General features: G+C 36.3%; 4 protein-coding genes and 1 non-coding gene across 7 annotated transcripts; 1 reads left to right on the forward strand and 4 right to left on the reverse strand.

The window, feature by feature from the left end:
- Positions 1-71: 71 nt before the first annotated feature.
- On the forward strand, positions 72-4,210 carry LOC147275068 (Ribonuclease P protein subunit P38-like protein). 3 transcript variants are annotated; one of them, XM_086255906.1, is made up of 4 exons: positions 72-1,242; positions 2,711-2,766; positions 2,860-3,052; positions 3,739-4,210. In XM_086255906.1, exons 1-4 carry the CDS (start codon positions 655-657, stop codon positions 4,090-4,092), a joined length of 1,191 nt encoding a protein of 396 aa, XP_086112032.1. In that variant the 5' UTR covers positions 72-654; the 3' UTR covers positions 4,093-4,210. The 3 variants fall into 3 exon arrangements, with proteins under 3 accessions (XP_086112032.1, XP_086112034.1, XP_086112033.1); XM_086255908.1 differs by having other exon boundaries at positions 3,742-4,210; XM_086255907.1 differs by having other exon boundaries at positions 2,863-3,052.
- A 1,571-nt stretch (positions 4,211-5,781) lies between these two features.
- On the reverse strand, positions 5,782-8,172 carry ACBP6 (acyl-CoA-binding protein 6). Its single transcript, XM_086256804.1, has 4 exons — positions 8,013-8,172; positions 6,392-6,509; positions 6,187-6,249; positions 5,782-6,091 (listed from the first exon to the last, which is right to left on the reverse strand). The coding sequence occupies exons 1-4, from the start codon at positions 8,022-8,024 to the stop codon at positions 6,012-6,014; spliced, it is 273 nt and encodes a 90-aa protein (XP_086112930.1). The 5' UTR covers positions 8,025-8,172; the 3' UTR covers positions 5,782-6,011.
- A 1,971-nt stretch (positions 8,173-10,143) lies between these two features.
- LOC147275070 (large ribosomal subunit protein eL13z-like) lies at positions 10,144-12,704 on the reverse strand. The gene is made up of 5 exons (XM_086256435.1): positions 12,627-12,704; positions 11,653-11,768; positions 11,375-11,508; positions 10,754-10,912; positions 10,144-10,652 (listed from the first exon to the last, which is right to left on the reverse strand). The coding sequence occupies exons 2-5, from the start codon at positions 11,759-11,761 to the stop codon at positions 10,431-10,433; spliced, it is 624 nt and encodes a 207-aa protein (XP_086112561.1). The 5' UTR covers positions 11,762-11,768; positions 12,627-12,704; the 3' UTR covers positions 10,144-10,430.
- Positions 12,705-14,123: 1,419 nt separating this feature from the next.
- LOC147275071 (large ribosomal subunit protein eL13z-like) lies at positions 14,124-17,780 on the reverse strand. The gene is made up of 5 exons (XM_086256486.1): positions 17,686-17,780; positions 15,542-15,657; positions 15,264-15,397; positions 14,668-14,826; positions 14,124-14,559 (listed from the first exon to the last, which is right to left on the reverse strand). Exons 2-5 carry the CDS (start codon positions 15,648-15,650, stop codon positions 14,338-14,340), a joined length of 624 nt encoding a protein of 207 aa, XP_086112612.1. The 5' UTR covers positions 15,651-15,657; positions 17,686-17,780; the 3' UTR covers positions 14,124-14,337.
- LOC147275072 (small nucleolar RNA SNORD36) lies at positions 17,412-17,501 on the reverse strand. Its single transcript, XR_015119779.1, has one exon. It is a non-coding gene; the product is annotated as a small nucleolar RNA SNORD36 (small nucleolar RNA).
- Positions 17,781-18,328: the final 548 nt, after the last annotated feature.

The following is an 18,328-nucleotide window of genomic DNA, read 5'->3' on the forward strand; positions in this document are numbered from 1 at the left end:
CACCCAATTGGTGTTCATGCCTAATAGAAAATCTGAAAATGTTATATTACAAATTGTCTGTTGAATCATAATGTATCCTGGTGCGTATCAGTCTCATTTCTACATCATTTGGAATTGGTTGGAACTTACACCTGCCAACAACCTATGATTGCAAACTATCGAGCGTTTGGACTCGGATGGGCATGACCTATATCTAAGCCTAACCCAAACCCAAAAATATCGGGTTGAGGTTGGGTTCGGATTTGAGTGGGCTTTAACTTTTCCAAATCAACCCATGAACCAACACAAGTTCAAACAAGGGATTGGATTCGGGCGGGTTCGGGTTGACCCGGACCGAGATGCGCCCGTATATGCAATTATGCATACATTAAGAATGGGAGTGGTACCCAAAAGCGAAAAGCGACTCACTTCCCAACCTCACACAATTGTTAATTGACAATCCCAAACCCAAAGGCTCCTTTTTCCCTCTCTCGTTGTCCAGAAAGACCAGAAGCTACCAAAACTTGCTCACAGTGACAAACAACACACACCCAAAAGCAACCCACTTCCCAATCAAACACATTCCCAAACCCAAGGCTCCTTTTTCCCTCTGTTTCTCTCTTTTTCTCTCACTCACACCCACAGCCCCCCAGTACTACTAGTTGCAGAGCGGTCATGGATCATAACCAACGTAAACAACACGCAGAACCAGAAACACAAGCAGAAGATGAACAAGAAGAAGTGAAGAAGCTTATCTGCTCGTACCTGGGTCTCAGCTTGGGCATATACTTGGCTTTAGCCCCAACCAAGTTCCAAGAGCTACAGAGGCAAGTGAGCGAACTAGAAGAGCAAGTGAAGCAAATGAGATCAAGAAGAAAAGAGGACTCCAAGGCCAACGCGAGGGTGGTGGAGATCTTCGCCAGCCACCGCAACGCGTGGCAGGCGGAGGAGAAGCGGCTGCTGAACCAGATCGACGCCGCCAGCCACGAAATAGCCCACCTCCATGGCAGGATTGAGGACTTGGAGAGAACCCAGGACGAGTCGACGGCCAGGATTCGAGATTTGGAGAGAGAGGTGGGTGAGAGGGACGACATGATTGGGTTTATGGCCACCAGAGGAGGAGGAGGAGGAGGAGCTGAGGCTGAGCAGGACCACTGTGGCCAACTACAACAACAGGTCGAGGGTGTCAATGTCTATGACGACAATGCCTTTGGCTTTGGTTTTGACTCCGACTTGGTGGCCGAGGCTTCCAAGCTCTGGCAGGTTTGCCTCCATTTGCTTCTTCTTTTTCTTCTTTCGCACATTAGGGCTTCAATGCTTATAAATTTTACAATTACAATGTTGTCCATTCAATTTTGCTTTTTGGGTCGTTGTGTTTTTGAATTGCTTTCTCCATTCAGACACTGCAATGGTTTCTTTTGCTAATTGCTAGGCCTTTCTTTGTTGTGTTAGTTCTTAGAACTTCTTTTGAGTCTTGTCAAATACGCATGGACCTTAGTCTTTGAGTGTATTCCCAACAGCCTCCAAAAAATTGGAAGAAGAAAATGAAAAAATCTTTTGAATCTACAGCTTGCCCGTAAACTAATATATGGTTCATTGACTCAATTATGGTTCCTATGTATCTTTCTAGTGGATGAATACAGTCATTTCCCATGTGGCCAATCGTTTGCCGTTGCATAATTTGCAGTTGCCCTCATAAATACTTTAAAAATATGTATATGCTCCTTATGGTCCACTCCATCACTGCGGGAGTGCCTATTAATCTCTTGTTGCGCACAATTAAACCTCACTGTCTTTTGTTGGACCACTCTTATCCACAGTATGATTATATTGTTGATGTGTCTGGATCACCAAGATGGTACCATAAGCAAAATCAATTTACTTTTTACATGACAAACAAAGCAATTGACTAAAGCTAAAGCCAATTGTTAGCATCTTAGCAGAAACAATTTTCAAAAGAAGTCAACCATGGGTAAGATACAGGTCAATTGTCTTCTTCAGCACTAGCAAACAAACAAGTTTCATTTTGGAAGGCATGTGTTGCTGTCATTGCCGAGTAGTTATCCAGAAATTAGATAACTTGGCATCTAGTCTTTTAGTCTCCTTAAGGGGATAGGCAACTTCTGGCTGTAATAATAAGTTCACCACCAATATTCTCTTCCAATTATTTGATGAACTTGTGCACCTTTTAGAAAAATGGAAAAACTTTTTAATGTCTTTTTCTTTTCCCGTATGGTTCCTCAGATTTATTTCTTGATTCATTGTCTTCTTTTTTTTTAGATGTAAATTTAACTTCTTTCTTGGGGTTCTGAAACATGACATATTTATGACTTGCTAAATGCATGCCTTTTTTCTAGGTGGCAAGAATTTATTGATCTTAACTTTGTCCCTTGGAAATGGTAAGACTGACATGCTGGCCCATTTGAGCCACCAGAGTTAGTTGGAACCAATTAAAAAGCCATTCCATGTGATCTTCCTTCATCACACTGCTGGTGTGAACACCTGTATCAGTTAAATATGTACATACATAAATACATTTACATACATACTAGGAGATGGACAGATTTGATGATATTGTCTCTTAAAAGATTTTTTTATTAAGGGACATCAACCATTTTCTTAACCTATTTTTTCTTTGCCTAATTGATCAAATTGGCAAGGTATTTAACTTGTTTGTAAATGGAGGTATTTCCCGCATATCTCAAATTCATCTCTTTTCCTCCTTATGCAGGATGTACAGTATGAATCCCTTGAACCATTGTATCATATGAAGCATTTTGTACCAAGGTATATATTTAGCAGTCTGTATACTGATCATTTCTGAGACATTTAATTAATACTCTGCAGCTAATGAGAGATCAACATGTCTTTCTTGCCTAGAAGGGAGTCTCCTTGGAAGGTAGATGGTGAATCAACCGGAGTGTCCTCCAAACTAAAATTACTTGAACAGGAACTACTGAATTTGGAAAATATTGGAAAGAGTGATCTTTCTAAGGTACCTTCATTGATGAGGAAGCAGGCAAAGAGGTATCAAGGTCTTGCAGGGAAGATAGATGATTTATGCAGAAGAATGGTAATGGTTAAGCACCCTTGTTTTACTTCTTTTATGCTATTTTATAGTCTTTCTGATCTGTGGATGCTTGTAGTAAGCCTAATTACTAACAGACGAAAGTACAGCAGAAATGAAAAAGAAAAGAGAAAAAAAGGAAGAAAAGAATGGTTCTTTATATATGCAAAGCAAATGCTTTGTTATTTTGAATTTTCTGCCTTATAATATGTCGAGTATGCAAGAGGTTTGCTGTTAGTGTTTTTTATATTGGAAAATTAATTATGTTGGCATCCTCTATTAACAGAAGAAAGTACAACAGAAAAAGAGAAAAGAAAAATGAAAAGAGCAGGAGAAAGAAAAGTGAAGTTCTGTATATATACGAAGCAACTGCTTTGTTATTTTGAAGTTTCTGCCTTGAAATATGTCTCAGTAAGCATGAGATTTGATGTTAATGCCTGTTATACGGGAAAGCTAAAATGACGTTGGCATCCACACAAGTCTTGTGTGTAAAACTTTGGAACTAGAAATTCTGCCTCTGGTGATGCTTAAATTAAGAATAGTTTGCTCCATCCAGTGGTCCATCTAATTTATTAGCACCTTAGAAGCTAAGAGGGAAAATTATGTGTATTAAAAGATCTTATATTGAATAGAATCCTCATATATTCTTGTTGAAGCATGTCCATTTGTATAATATTTTCTTGTTTTTACAGCAGGCTAGTGATCCATGTGAACCCACACTCAGTCCAGAGTTTCGTACACAAAGACAAACCGAATTTTTACTTGAATCATTTAGACTTCAGCAACGTGCATCAGAAACTGGACAGAAGCTGATGGCAGTACAAACTGAAATTGGAAAGAGTTATTATGGGGATGAGCTGAGGAACCAGGCCAAACTTACAAACAAACGGTCTTTGGACTCCATTAGAAACAACTTCAAAGAAATCCAGAGAAATTTGGAGATTTGGTTGGCCAGAATTATTGGAGATCTTGAGGGTATTCTTGCCAGAGATGGTGCTTCTCGTGTAAGGGACTATTATATTTCTAGATATCCTTTTGTTCAATGAATCTCTAGACCTGAATTCAAATCCTTGTCCACCAAATTCGTTTGCTCTTTTTGTATGTATCCTGATCCAAGCCATAAGGGTGGCGGTTAGATGTCCTCATGTGGAAATGAAATCATTCCACTTTGTTTATGGTAGCATCTGAATGTGTTGTTATTTATTCTTTTGGCTTCGTCTTTTTTAGTTTTTTGGGTGGGGTGGGGTTTGGCTTGAGAATCTGTTGATTAATCTTCAGAAAATCATCGCAATAGTCAAGACTGAAGGTCATACTAATGGCAATGATATATATCATGAAAGTCGGGTACATTGAAAGAATACCTACTCTATCGGCTCAATTAGATATACTCTGCGAATGTCTTATACTGAGCGCTTGTCTTATACCAAGTGCTCGGTGTGAAACATTCTCAGTAAACTTTTGGCTTTTGGCTTTTGAGGAGGTCTAATTATATAAAATACGGGGTTAAATACAAAAATGGTCTACAAATTTTACGGTGAATCTCAATTTAGTTCACTAATTATAAAAAGTGTCAATTTGGTTCACGAACTTTCTAAGTTATATCAAAGCAGTATAAAGGTTAACTTACATCAAAAAATTAACGGAATTGGTCATATAAAAATGTGATGAACGAACTAAAATGCCTCTGAAAATGTAGTCACTTGTTGTACACATGACCAGTTTTTATTAAATTTTTTAATGGAAGTTAACGTTTGTACTACTTTGGTACAACTTGAAAAGTTTATGGACCAAATTGACATTTTTTATAGTTAGTGGATTAAATTGAGATTTACCGTAAAATTCATAGACTATTTTTGTATTTAACCTTAAAATACGAACACCATATAATTGGAAGTTCTTTGTGCGATGTATACTTCTACAAGAGGAATGTTAGCTGTCTTCTTGTGCGTTCTCTTTGTGGTTTCTGTTTTCCATTATGCGTGTGGTCTCATAATTGAGACCGAGCGACAATAAGGAGGGAGAAAACAACCAGCATTCTTCCTACAAAAATTTGAGTCACTAAAAGTGATAATGGGAAGGGAAATGCTGCAAGTATGACGCCGTAACATATAATTGCTTTTACTTTTTACTTTTTCCTTTTATCTTTTTCGGGTATACCGTATACTACTGGAGAAAAGGGGAAAATATTTTGGTCCAGAAACCAAGTAAAAATGGAGCATCTTTTGAAATTGAGCTGATCTGTGTCTGGTACCTTCGCCTTTCTATTGCTCATTGATACCTTTGCCCTCTGTTAACAGTTAATGTATGGCATGTATCAACCGTTGTGGCATATTACAAGGCTTAAGTTCATAAGGCTTAAGTTCATAATAAAATTTTGTTTGAGAATTGATTACTAACAAGGTACTTCAACAACTATGCAAATGAGAATCAAAAACTTTAACCGTTAACCGTTTTTGTTCTTCATGTAGTCCTAACGAATTTCAAATAGTAATCCAGCTTTCATGAACAAATAGATAGAACAGATCGAAAGTTTTCCTTCAATGGGTTAAAATTACACCCTACTTAAGGGAGCCTTAATGCATGCTTTTGTGAGGGGGAGACAGCTCATATATAATGTATATAAATAATCTAGATAATTTGTGAACGCTAACTCGTTTTCGTTTTGCAAAACAATTTTTGAAATATGATACCAAACCAGCGCTAAACAATCTCATAAGCATTCCCTAGGATCAGAATAATATAAATAGAGAATCCTACTTCATTCCATAGCCATATAGTAATAGTAAGGGCTGCATACCCCTCCAGCATTTGAAACCATTTACTCAAACCTTATCAAATGAAATTATCTCTTAGATGTACTCATTCACACAACTTAAAGATACAACAGAGTATCAGTGCGAAAAACTAAATAAAGTTTATTTTGCCTTATCTAAGATAAGGAACACAAAGGCAACACCACAGGAAATCAAGTAGAAGCTCCTGCTTCTTCCAGCAACTGTTTCACCTTTGTAATATAATCGCCCATGGCTTCATCCTTGGATTTCCCTGCCAAAAGAGGAAAAAAACAATTTCGAATTATGCTAGAGTATAAGAAGGTTGACATGAAATGTTAAAAACCAGTTTGTTCAGAAGTATATCACCTTCAACAGACTTCCATGCATCCCACTTTGCTCTGTCCCTCATATTGAACATCCCCGGACGGCCTACAAGTCACCCACAAAGGAGCAAACATGAAGGGTAAAGTTAGAGGAGAGTTGGCTACATATGAAATAAAAGGTTTGTAAAGCAATGAGAGAACAACGAAAAATAGTGGATTAGCATATTTCTAGGGAGCATTGTACTAACTGGTGTTTACTGCTCCAACAGTGGCTTGCTTGTACAGCCCATAGAGGATGAGCTTGTTCTCATTGCTTGTTGTCTCTGGAAGGGTCTTGGCTTTCTCAGCATGTTCCTCAAACTCCTCCTGCATGACCCCATCCCAATCAAATGTGATACAAAACATAACTTTTTTCACCATCCTTCCAAGTACAAAGCATAAAGAACCAAATCATACAGAAATTAAAATAACATTGATCCCAAGAACTATGGAATACTTCACTTTCTCAGTTGAATGACAATCTTCTATTGATAAAAAAAAAATTAAAAAGCAATGGATCAAGGAAAGAATTAAACAAATAAAAGAAGAAGCTAATCATTCAAGCAAGTGGAGATGTTAACATCTACGAAGTAGGCATTCCTCTCACAGATACAGAATATGTTCAACTTTAACTTCCATTCAATACTAGTCAAAACAGGCAAATAAAAGAAAAGAAGCTACTGTTTCACGCAAGTGGAGGTTTGTCATCTTCGAAGTACGTATTCCTCTCACAGGTACAGAATATGTTCAACTTAAACTTCCATTCAATACTAGTCAAAACAAGTAATCCACTCATAAATGATTACACTAGGAATCACCCCATAGATTCAGATACTAATGCAAACACAAATTATTGCCATAAAACCAACTAATTAACTAGCCAAATCAATGATTGGGCAGGTTTAACTGACAAGAGAGCCTTACTCTTGGGAAGGTGTAGAACACTAACTCACAATTCCAATATCAACATACGCATAACTTAGGGAACATACTAAGCTTATTTTACGCGCTAAACTTTAGACAGAGTGACTGATGTGACATGTACATTTCCAAAGTCAAAACTTCCTAAACACTAAAAATGGCTTCCTTTAGGAAGATGTTTAAACACCATCCCCGCTCGGCTGTAGAGTTGTTAATCCCAAGTTCCCAACATTCTATATATATATATATATATATATATAATAAATAAGAACATCCTCTGTGGGGACCATCTGGCAATGAAGTTCAATAATCAAAACCGTTCATTTTTTAAATCCTTCCTTAAGGATATCCTTGTAAAAAAACAACCAAATAGGTAATTATTTGGTCATTCAAACTGTATAGACAAATACAGTTTGTTAGATAAAATTGAAATGATGTTGATGATAATCAAATGGCTAAAAGCTGAGTTTTTACAGGGATGACTATTGAAGGATGTTCTAAATAAAGACGGTTGATGATTGAAATGTAACTTCCTCATTGAATGGTAAATAGGTAAATCTGCAGGATCCTCAAAAGACTTGTAACTTCATTGAAGCAGAAGCAAAAATCATAGTTTTTAATGGGAAGTTTTTATCAGCCAAATAATATGATAATCTCATAAGATTATAAATCGATCAGATGACGTTTTCTTACATAAAATTTGAGGGTGTTGGTAGATAGTTACTTGGGTTAGTATAGTAGATTGGACAGATTCAAAACAAAGAAAGTAACATGCAGATCTGAACTAATTCACTGCAACATCCCAAGAAAACGAACCCAAACAGAAATTAACGATAAGAGGATTAAGAAATATATAGATATGTATTTAGAATCGAAAACTATGGAAACAGAGCAGAATTGAAAGCAGACCTTCAAACCCATTGGACTGATCTCCGAGCCTAGACTGAATCTGCTTGGTTTAACGAAGGTAGTCCCAGTGCCGTTTGCGTGTGTGGTGGTGGAGGTGGAGGTGGTGTTATATAGGCACGGTACCTCACTACCTATTCTGCTATTAAATAAAAGCCACGTAACGTTTCGTGGTGATTTGGTATTTTCGACCTCCGTGAACTTTTTTCTTTCGCAAAAATTACATATATTTTTTTAAAAAGTAAATGATTCATTACTCTAAATTTTTCATTGTATTAACCCATTTAGTATTTACAGTGTTAAAAATGTTCACAATTATCGTTACAGGAAAAAAAAAAAAAAAAAAAAAGCAGTCCACCCTATAAACGTGGAAGCGCTGAAACAGCTCAGCGTGCTATTTTTTATTTTGTTTCAAAATTATTTTCATTGTCAAATAATAATAACGGTGGTTATTGTCAAACACTAAAAAGAGTTAATCACAAATTATGGTAAATGTGACTCCACAAATTTAATTTTTATATACTATGTTGGTTTTTTTGTTTTGACATTTATATTTGAAAAAGACAGAAGCTATATTTATATTGATTTTATGCAATTTTTGGTTGTCACCGTTGCATAAAGAACTTTTTAGGAGCTTATCCAAACACACGTCATTATATAATTATAATGAAACTCGATGTATTTGTGTTAGTATGATTGAATCGGTATGTGAAATTATTTATAAATTTAACCATAAAAATGATCTTTAAAAAGACAGGTGTCCTTAGATTTTGATAGACAAATTCTTATTGTTTCATACGGGTACTATTGCAAAATTGAATTTTGTCCACCACACCTACATTTGACCCACCACAAAAAGATTTTATCTAGAAAAGGGGAAAAGAAAAAATCTTATTCTATGTGATAAGAAAAAACATATTCTTTTTTTCTTGATAATTAAAAGAACAAAAATATTCGCTGTGATAACCGATAAATTATAGTGGAGCCAAATTTTTAAGAAGTTTTTTTTTTTTTTGGCCATGCAAAATTTTAAGAAGTTGAATGTTGATGGATGCCGGCTGTGGGCTGTGGGCTGTGGGGTCACGATTAACCTCATCACATGCATGCTTTAGGCCCCATTTTTAAAATATGTAGGGTCCTATCAGTCTTGGTGTTGGTTTTTAGTTGTAACCACCTATAGAGATTTCATTAGCCATACATGCCGATCCATCTACCAAGGAAATAAATGAATTTAATAATAGAAAAAATAAATATTTAAATGAACAATAAAATACAATATACCATACTTCCCATCTAGCATATCATATATTAAATATCATTTAGAACATTTAGGGGGGAGTATTCGATTAGAACTTTAATGGACTTTTGTAGAGTTTTTAAAAATTATTGATTTGGTAGAATTGATAAATTGTTAATGACTTTCATAAACTTCACATAGACTTTGGCATATGGATTTTACTTAACTTTTCTCGTAGACTTTGATGGATTTTAATAAACTTTAAATAACTTTGATAAAGTTTGAAAGAGTTTTTTTATTATTTATTTTAGAATTTATCCAATATATTTTGATAGATAAAGTTGTCAACACGTACTGCTTTTTTTCTTTTTTTGCCACCGTGACATACTACTTCAACAAGTAGAGAAGGTTTATTTTTGTCCCCATCTTATTTCATATAGAGTTGCACTATCAACATATATGCATAGGAGAAGTATAGAGTAGTATTGAGTAGTATTGTCGATCAACAAACTAGACTTTATCTAAATGCATCAACAAACTTCAAATCCCCTCCACCAGATCAAAAGAATTACTTTATCCAAATGCAATTTATCTAAAATAGACTTTGCAACTTGTTCCTGGGGTCTCTGAGAGAATCCCACGAGAGCATTTCTTCCTCTTTTGATTCCTAACATGGCTCAGGTGAAAAAGTTGATGGCTCCTGGCACAACCGTGTTAGTCCACTACAATCTACAACTAGACTTGAAAAGCATTAGCTAGAGAATTTCGAACCTCAAATTTCTGAACCAGAAAATATACAGCAACAGAGCAGCAAGACTGCTCTCAATGTAGTAAGAACTTATGAGGTGATCTAGTTTAAGCAACATTATAAACTCTCCTAACAGATAGCCAGCCCCATGGAAAACAATGCTCATTTTCAAGTGGCATCTAAGAAGAAAAAGCCCAGAAGGAAGACCTATAATTTTATGACATCATCCAACAACATTACGATGATTGAGGAAAGGAAATGAACTCCAACTCCAAAAAAATGAACATACATGTTTCAAGACACTATCGAAAACAGCAGCACAGTCTGAAAGATGAATCATAATAATCCAACTTGTGCTGGACAGATAAAAGATCTTAAGATTCTAACAAAAATTTTAACATATGTCAATAACAGACTAATAGACTTTTAGTACTCCCTATTTCTTCTCTTCCTTCTCGGCCTCAGCAGCCTTTTTCATCCTTGCACCAACATGACGTTCATTCGTACGCTCAACACGCAGCTTGTCATAAGCCCTAAAGGCCTTCATATCATTTGTAACCTTCACAAGCTCAACAGTTGGCTTCTCCCTTGCAATGGGCATGTAAGGACCTTGAAGTTGTATAGCATTGGCAAGTTCCTCAGCACTTGAATCGCCCGCCTACACAGCCAGTTTATGCAGGTTAAAACTTGCATGTGGATAGCAAGACCAAGAATATCACACCCAGCATAAACGTCTAATATAGAACAGACATTTCTTACCTTGAATTTCCGTGCGCGTCTTGGGAAGACAACTAACTTGGCCTTATAGGTTTTCAGCCTCTGAACATTAGCTTGAAGACCTTCCGGTGATCGATTCTTGCGGCGATGATCAACGGCAATGCCTATGGTTGGAGCGAGTTTCTTAGGAATACCAGCAGCCTGTAATAAAGATGTAAAACATCCAAACAAAAGATAAGCAAACATTCCATCATTCTTAGCCATGTTGCTTTCCACATATATTTGGAACACAATAGAAATGAAAGTCATGGGCGTCAAAATTCCTGATTACATAGACACACCATAACACTCAACTGTCCTGTGCACTTTATTTAATTACTAGTATCAAAAGATAGGTATATTGCTCAGAGTAACAATTAGTATTGACAATGTCCAGAAAAACTACAGCTAATTCCCGTCATTCCATCAGAAAGATGCAAAGGACAAAAGGTGTAGAAATAGTTGCTTATAAGCAGGATGGTAAGCTAATGATTGGACTCCCAAGAAATAGACTACCTTGAGGGATGCACTATAAACAAAAACACTGTTATACGCAGATTAGTACCCTATTCAAAAAGAACAGTTTTATATTTCTTGTACAACTAACAGCAACAATCATCTCACCTTTAGTTCTTCAAGAGTAAAACCTCTGCCAGATCTAACTTTCATATTATACTTCAAGGTTTGGCCATGAACTACAGGTCGCAGTGCTCCAGATGTAGGCCGAGGAAAGATCTTCACAGCTTTCTCTTGACGGGCTGGGGAAAGAATCATTCAACACAACGATAGAGAAGGAAAATAATAAGATTTCTGATTAACTAACCCAAACAGTAAAAAGAAGAAGCAAAATTAACAAAGATTGAGTAGTCAAGGACTTTTCATTTGAATATCTAATTTCCCACCTTTTCTTCTCCGTGTCTTACGCGCTGGCTGATTAAACCATGTTTTCACATAATTCTGCCAGTGCTTTCTGAAGTGCGCACTAGGTATAACATTGTTGTGCTTAACCATGGCTTACCTGCAATTGCCATTAAACAAGGAACTTATATGTACAGAAATGAGCATTTTCCAAGTTCTTTAACATATCATCTCAAATATGCACAAAGAATATGAAACAGCACAAAGATCGGGATAAAATGTTAGTGCCAAAATATAATATAAGAACTAGCCCCAACATCAATAAGAAAGCAATTTCCACTACACATACTCATTCAGAAGCTAACAGAAATGATCAGAGACAAGCTTTAAGAGTTAAAATTGAAACAATCCAGTTAAAAGAGCAAAAGGGTTTTGCAATTTTGATTCAATAACTTGGCATCTTAACAAGACAAATGCTTAACATTTGACAACAAATGCACTCAGCTTGCACATATTTTGGCAACTTACCCCCAACAAAAAATAGAATTACAATTAGAAATCCCACATTTAAAAGTTCGCTGTTTTTGTTTTCGGAACTAGAAACATCAGTTACAAAACCCAAATTGCACAATAGAAATTGTTTGCAAGCCCAACGATAGTAATCAACATATTACACAACCATCAGTGTTTGCTCTGGAATCAATTACCCTCATGGCAATTGACAAGCCAAACTCAAACTTGGATTGCATCAGAAACAAGTAGGGGGAAATTTTACAATGACAATAGACAACTAATTAACTAAGCACACCAGATATTATCATTTATAATTTTATACATGAAAATATGAAATCAATGTAAAAGCTTCTACAAGACCCACTTGGCTTTACTGAATAGTTTACAAGCCTAGTTTACTACTCATAAATCCATCGAACAACAGAACATCGGCAAAAGCATCATACTGAACTGCGGAATCTGCGAGAGAGAGAGAGAGAGAGAGAATGGAAGGAGGGGGCGATACCTGGTGTAGAACGCTAGAGAGAAGAGAAAGCACCTGCTGAATCGTTGTCTAGCCGCTGCATTAGGGTTTTAGTTCGGGTTTTAAATGATTTATACTTACAATTCCGACGGCTCTGGGCCCCATCATACTTTTTTTTTTTTTTTGGTCCTGAATTCTTTCAGTTTGCCTTGTATGCCCGCCCTATCCCCTATGTTTGGCGGTTTGGCCTGATGCCGTTAGATATTGTGACCTTTTGGGCTATTGGGTGTGTAGTTATTTACATTTACATCAAATTTTCTTCACATCACTTCTCTAGTTCTCGTTTTTGGCTTTTCATTAAAGAGATAAGGCCTACTGTGGGAGGGACTGAGTACAAAATAGGCCAACTGAGGAGAAATTATGTACAAAATAGGCCAATTGAGGAAAACTTATGTACAGAATAGGCTAATACTCCGAAACAAAAAATAACGGTATACACTTATTTTAAGTGTGTTGGATAAAAAAAAAAATACTTTTAGTAAGATGGATTTCTGTCAAACGTTCATCATTTACATCTGACAATTACATCAAAATAATAATGATTTAAATAATTTTTATTTTTGTTATATCATATATGTTACTTGTGAAATGTTAATAAAATATAGTGTGGCCAAATTTTTAAGATGTTGAATCTCAATGGATGCACAGGATGTGAGCTATGGGGGTCACAATAAGTCTCATCAAATGCATGATCAGACGCCCCATATTAAAATATGTAGATTCCTATCAGTCTTGGTGTCACCACCTCTGGAGATTTTTAGTCGTAACTTGTGGCACCTCTAAGATTCATTTCACTAGCCATATATGCCGATCCATCTACCAAAGAAATATCTAAATTTAATAATAGAAAAAAAAAATATCTGAATAAACATAAAAATACAAAATTACACACATCTTACTTCCCATCTAGCATTTTATATTTTGGATTTTCAATTCGTACTTTCAAGGTCTTTATCTGAATTTTATATTTTTCTCCACAATAAAAAAACAAAAAATTACTTTATCCAAATGCAATGTAACTAAAATAGACCTCGCAACTTTTTCCAGGGATCCTGGGATCTCAAAGAGCAGCCCACGAGACACGAGAGTATTACTTCCTCTTCTGATTCCAAACATGACTCGGGTGAAAAAGTTGATGGCTCCTTGCACAATCCATTACGTTAGTCCACTGCAATTTACAACTAGACTTGAAAAGTATTATGCTAGACAATTTCGAACCCTAATCGCTGTACCAGAAAATATCCAGCAACAGAGCAGCAGCATAGTAAGAAATTAAGAGGTGATCTAGTTTGCTTTTTTTATTTGTCAAGAGGTGATCTAGTTTAAACAACATTATAAACACTCATATTAAGTAGCCCGCCCCACAGAAAACAAAGAACATTTTCAAGTGGCATTTAAGAAGAAAAATCAAGAAGACCTCAAGATTTGATGGCACACGTATAGTGATTACACAACTTCAATGATCAGAAGAGGGCAAACAACATAACGATGATTGATGATAGGAAGTGAACTCAGATTCCAGAAAAATGAACATAGCATGTTTCAAGACACTATTTCAATCAAAGACCGCAAACAGTAGCACAGTCTGAAAGATCAATCATCAAAATCCATAGCATTTCTGGACAGATAAAAGATCTTAATATTCTAACCAAAATTTTAACATGTCAATAGCAAACTAAAAGACTTTAGTACTCTATTTCTTCTCTTCCTTCTCGGCCTCAGCAGCCTTTTTCATCCTAGCACCAACATGACGTTCATTCGTACGCTCAACACGCAGCTTGTCATAAGCCCTAAAGGCCTTCATATCATTTGTAACCTTCACAAGCTCTACAGTTGGCTTCTCCCTTACAATGGGCATGTAAGGACCTTGAAGTTGTGTAGCATTGGCAAGTTCCTCAGCACTTGAATCACCAGCCTGCACAGCAAGTTTAGGAAACAAGGTTAAAACTTGCAGGCAGATAGAAAGACCAAGAATATCACACCCAACAACATACACGTCTAATATATGACAGACATTTCTTACCTTGAACTTCCTTGCACGTCTTGGGAAGACAACTAACTTGGCCTTATAGGTTTTCAACCTCTGAACATTAGCTTGAAGACCTTCCAGTGATCGATTCTTGCGGCGATGATCAACGGCAATGCCTATGGTTGGAGCAAGTTTCTTAGGGATACCAGCAGCCTGTAACAAACAGTCATAATCAAACAAAAGATAAGTGAACATTCCATCATTCTTAGCCATGCAGCTTTCCACATACATTTGGAAAACAATGGAAATGAAAGTCATGGGCATCAAAATTCCTGATAACACAGACACACCATAACACTCAACTGTCCTGTGCACAAATATAGGTACATTTTCCAGAGTAGTATTTAATATTGACAATGTCCAGAAAAACTACAGCTAATTCCTTAAGGGATGCACTATAAACAAAAACACTGTTATACGCAGAAGATGTACCCTATTTACTTATTTATTTATTATTGGTATTATATATATATATATTTTGAGAAGGGGGAGGGGGGAGAGAGAGAGAGCAAGCACTTGGAGTTATAAAACCTTAAACATAAAAAGATAATAAACAATTTCTGTACAACTAACAGCAACAATTATCTCACTTTTAGTTCTTCAAGAGTAAATCCTCTGCCAGATCTAACTTTCATATTGTACTTCAAGGTTTGGCCATGAACTACAGGTCGCAGTGCTCCAGATGTAGGCCGAGGAAAAATCTTCACAGCTTTCTCTTGACGGGCTGGGGAAAGAATCATTCAACACGACCATAGAGAAGAAAAATAATAAGATTTCTGATTAACTAACCCAAAGAGTAAAAGGAACAAACAAAATTAGCAAAGATTGAATAGTCAATGAATTTTCACTTGCATATCTAACTTCCCACCTTTTCTTCTCCGTGTCTTACGCGCTGGCTGATTAAACCACGTTTTCACATAATTTTGCCAGTGCTTTCTGAAGTGCGCACTGGGTATAACATTGTTGTGCTTAACCATGACTTACCTGCAATTGCCATTAAACAATGAACTTAGATACGCCAATGAGCATTTTCCAAGTTCTTTAACATATCATCTCAAATATGCACAAAGAATACAAAACAGCACAAAGATCAGGATAAAAATGTTAGTGCCAAAATATAATATAAGAACTAGCCCCAACATCAATAAAAAGGCAATTTCCACTAAGTGTTTGCCGCAATCATAATACACAACCATAAGTGTTTGCTTTGGAATCAATTGCACCCATGAAAATTGGCAAGCCAAACTAAACCTTGAATTGCATCAACAAGTAGAGGGAAACTTTACAATGATATTAGGACTTTAATCAACTAGGAAAACCAGATATTATCATTCAGACATGAAATCAATATAAAAGCTTCTAGAAGACCCACTTGGCTTTACTGATTAGTTTAGAATTCTAGTTTATTACCATTTGCTCATAAAACATTACAGTAAACTGCAGAATCTGTGAGAGAAAGGTTGAGTATACAATTGAAGTTTCCCTACAATTCTCAATTGATAGAATGTTAGGTGGCCAACGTGATTAGTAATGTTGCAAAATTGGTTCCGAAGCATGCATTGTTTTGTTTAAATGAGACACTCTGGATCCATTGATCAAAGCCGGTCCAGGATGGCTTCGATTTTTCAATGCAGACGATGTGTCTGTTATCATTGTCTTGGTTTTACGGGTAAATGGTATGATCCACAAGTGACTCGGTACCTAAAACTATGACCCAATAAAAGAGAAATGTTGGTTGCCAACTGATCACAAAATTTAGGGCAGTCACCTGAATAAAAACATGACTGAAAACATGCAAAACCTTGATACTGCCCCATAATCAAATATAGGCTGGGTGAAATTGGGCCCTCCCACACACTTTAATTTCTCAAAGTTGAGAGAGCCCATTTGGATCAGCCGAAAATTAAACTACAAAAACAGATCACCAGATTAACATGTACAAGACCTTTCTTTCACGTTAGAAGGGGAAAATATAGAGTGAATTAAAGAAAGGAATTATTGAGGTTTTTATATGCCCGCAACGGAACACAAGCGCCACGACAAGAAGTACGCTCGGTTCTCTCAAGGCAATCATGTTCAAATTACTGCCCCATAATCAAATATAGGCTGGGTGAAATTGGGCCCTCCCACACACTTTAATTTCTCAAAGTTGAGAGAGCCCATTTGGATCAGCCGAAAATTAAACTACAAAAACAGATCACCAGATTAACATGTACAAGACCTTTCTTTCACGTTAGAAGGGGAAAATATAGAGTGAATTAAAGAAAGGAATTATTGAGGTTTTTATATGCCCGCAACGGAACACAAGCGCCACAACAAGAAGTATGCTCGGTTCTCTCAAGGCAATCATGTTCAAATTATGTTCAAATGGATTTAGTATTGTTCTTCAATCCCGACCCCACGTTACATCTAATGGTTCATTGTTGGGCCTGTAGATGCTTTGAAAACCCAAATTAGTAAATCACTATGCATCATAATTAGGCCTGTACATTTTCATTGGGCCAATGTCAAATCCGAACTCAAATGTTCATGCCAAATATGAAATATGATCTGAAAGATATGTTGTCCTGGTCGAGTATTTTTCTGGTCTGATCTGTTAAATACTCGATGAGCATCTAATCAGATTTAATACAAAGCTTAAAAGATATACAAAAAAAGGATGATTAATTTGTGACAGAAAAATAGAGAAAAACTATCATTTAATACATGCGAGAGGGAGAGAGAGAGAGAGGAATGTATGAGCATCAGTTTTAAAAAGCTCGAATTTTGGAAGCTTCATGGCTTTTGCCAATCAGTTTTCTATTCCAAATTTTTCTCATCATATGCTCTAATCCTCTAATTTTCGAGATGAAATATTGAACCACTACCAACAAAATTATAAACCAAAAAGAAACGTAAACTAGAAACATTGTAAAAGCTGTAAACCGAAGATTAGAGAAGAAAAAAGAACGACAAATACAGAAAATTTGAAAGAGAGAGAGAGAGATGGAAGGAGCCAAGGAGGAGCGTTACCTGCTGTAGAACGCTAGAGAGAAGAGAGCACCTGCGAGGCTGCGACTAGCCGCGGCAGTAGGGTTTTGTTCGGGTTTTAACTGATCTGCCCTTATCATTTGGACGGCTCTGATTGCCTCATCATATTTTCGTTGTTTTGTTTTTTGTTTGGTAAGAAAGGGGCCCAAAAGGCCCAAACCAAAAATACTAGATTACATATCTAAACCTAATAGAGTGAGGTTATGCAGGTCATCCTTAGTTGTTGAGCTAACCACCATTTGTCAAATTTTTTTCCTATTTTACCCTTTTATTACAAAAACATTAAGAAATCACCCAGATCCATTCGGTGGTTATCTACCGAAACATCCACCAATGTTCGGCAAATAAGTGTCGAATAAACACAAATATTTCGGCATATAACTATCGAATGTCTTTTTTATTTTCATTTATTAGTTATCCACCGAAAAATCCACCAATGTTCAGCAGATAATTATCGAATAACCACAAATATTTTGATAGATAACTGTCGAATGACCCGATGAACAAAATTGAAAATTTTTGTTTTAAAAATAAAATTGAAATTTTGAAATAAGGTGATCAACTCAGCAGTTTAGAGTTGTCGAAATAGCATCACTCAATCTAGTAATACAACTTGTTCTTTGAC

The sequence above is a fragment of the Dryas octopetala genome, chromosome 9 (genome assembly GCF_963921425.1).
Source record: "Dryas octopetala chromosome 9, drDryOcto1.1, whole genome shotgun sequence".
Lineage (NCBI taxonomy): Eukaryota > Viridiplantae > Streptophyta > Magnoliopsida > Rosales > Rosaceae > Dryas > Dryas octopetala.

Coding starts and splice junctions, on each gene's coding strand:
- ACBP6 (XM_086256804.1), bottom strand. Junction 6,250..6,391: donor TGTTGGAGCAGTAAACACCA/GTTAGTACAATG, acceptor GGTGACTTGTAG/GCCGTCCGGGGATGTTCAAT. Junction 6,092..6,186: donor TGCATGGAAGTCTGTTGAAG/GTGATATACTTC, acceptor CTCTTTTGGCAG/GGAAATCCAAGGATGAAGCC.
- LOC147275071 (XM_086256486.1), bottom strand. CDS start 15,650: ATGGTTAAGCACAACAATGTTATACCCAGTGCGCACTTCAGAAAGCAC. Junction 15,398..15,541: donor TAAGACACGGAGAAGAAAAG/GTGGGAAGTTAG, acceptor TTCTTTCCCCAG/CCCGTCAAGAGAAAGCTGTG. Junction 14,560..14,667: donor GACGTGCAAGGAAGTTCAAG/GTAAGAAATGTC, acceptor CTTGCTGTGCAG/GCTGGTGATTCAAGTGCTGA.
- LOC147275070 (XM_086256435.1), bottom strand. CDS start 11,761: ATGGTTAAGCACAACAATGTTATACCTAGTGCGCACTTCAGAAAGCAC. Junction 11,509..11,652: donor TAAGACACGGAGAAGAAAAG/GTGGGAAATTAG, acceptor TTCTTTCCCCAG/CCCGTCAAGAGAAAGCTGTG. Junction 10,913..11,374: donor TTACTCTTGAAGAACTAAAG/GTGAGATGATTG, acceptor TCTTTATTACAG/GCTGCTGGTATTCCTAAGAA.
- LOC147275068 (XM_086255906.1), top strand. CDS start 655: ATGGATCATAACCAACGTAAACAACACGCAGAACCAGAAACACAAGCA. Junction 2,767..2,859: donor ATGAAGCATTTTGTACCAAG/GTATATATTTAG, acceptor TTTCTTGCCTAG/AAGGGAGTCTCCTTGGAAGG. Junction 3,053..3,738: donor ATGATTTATGCAGAAGAATG/GTAATGGTTAAG, acceptor TTGTTTTTACAG/CAGGCTAGTGATCCATGTGA.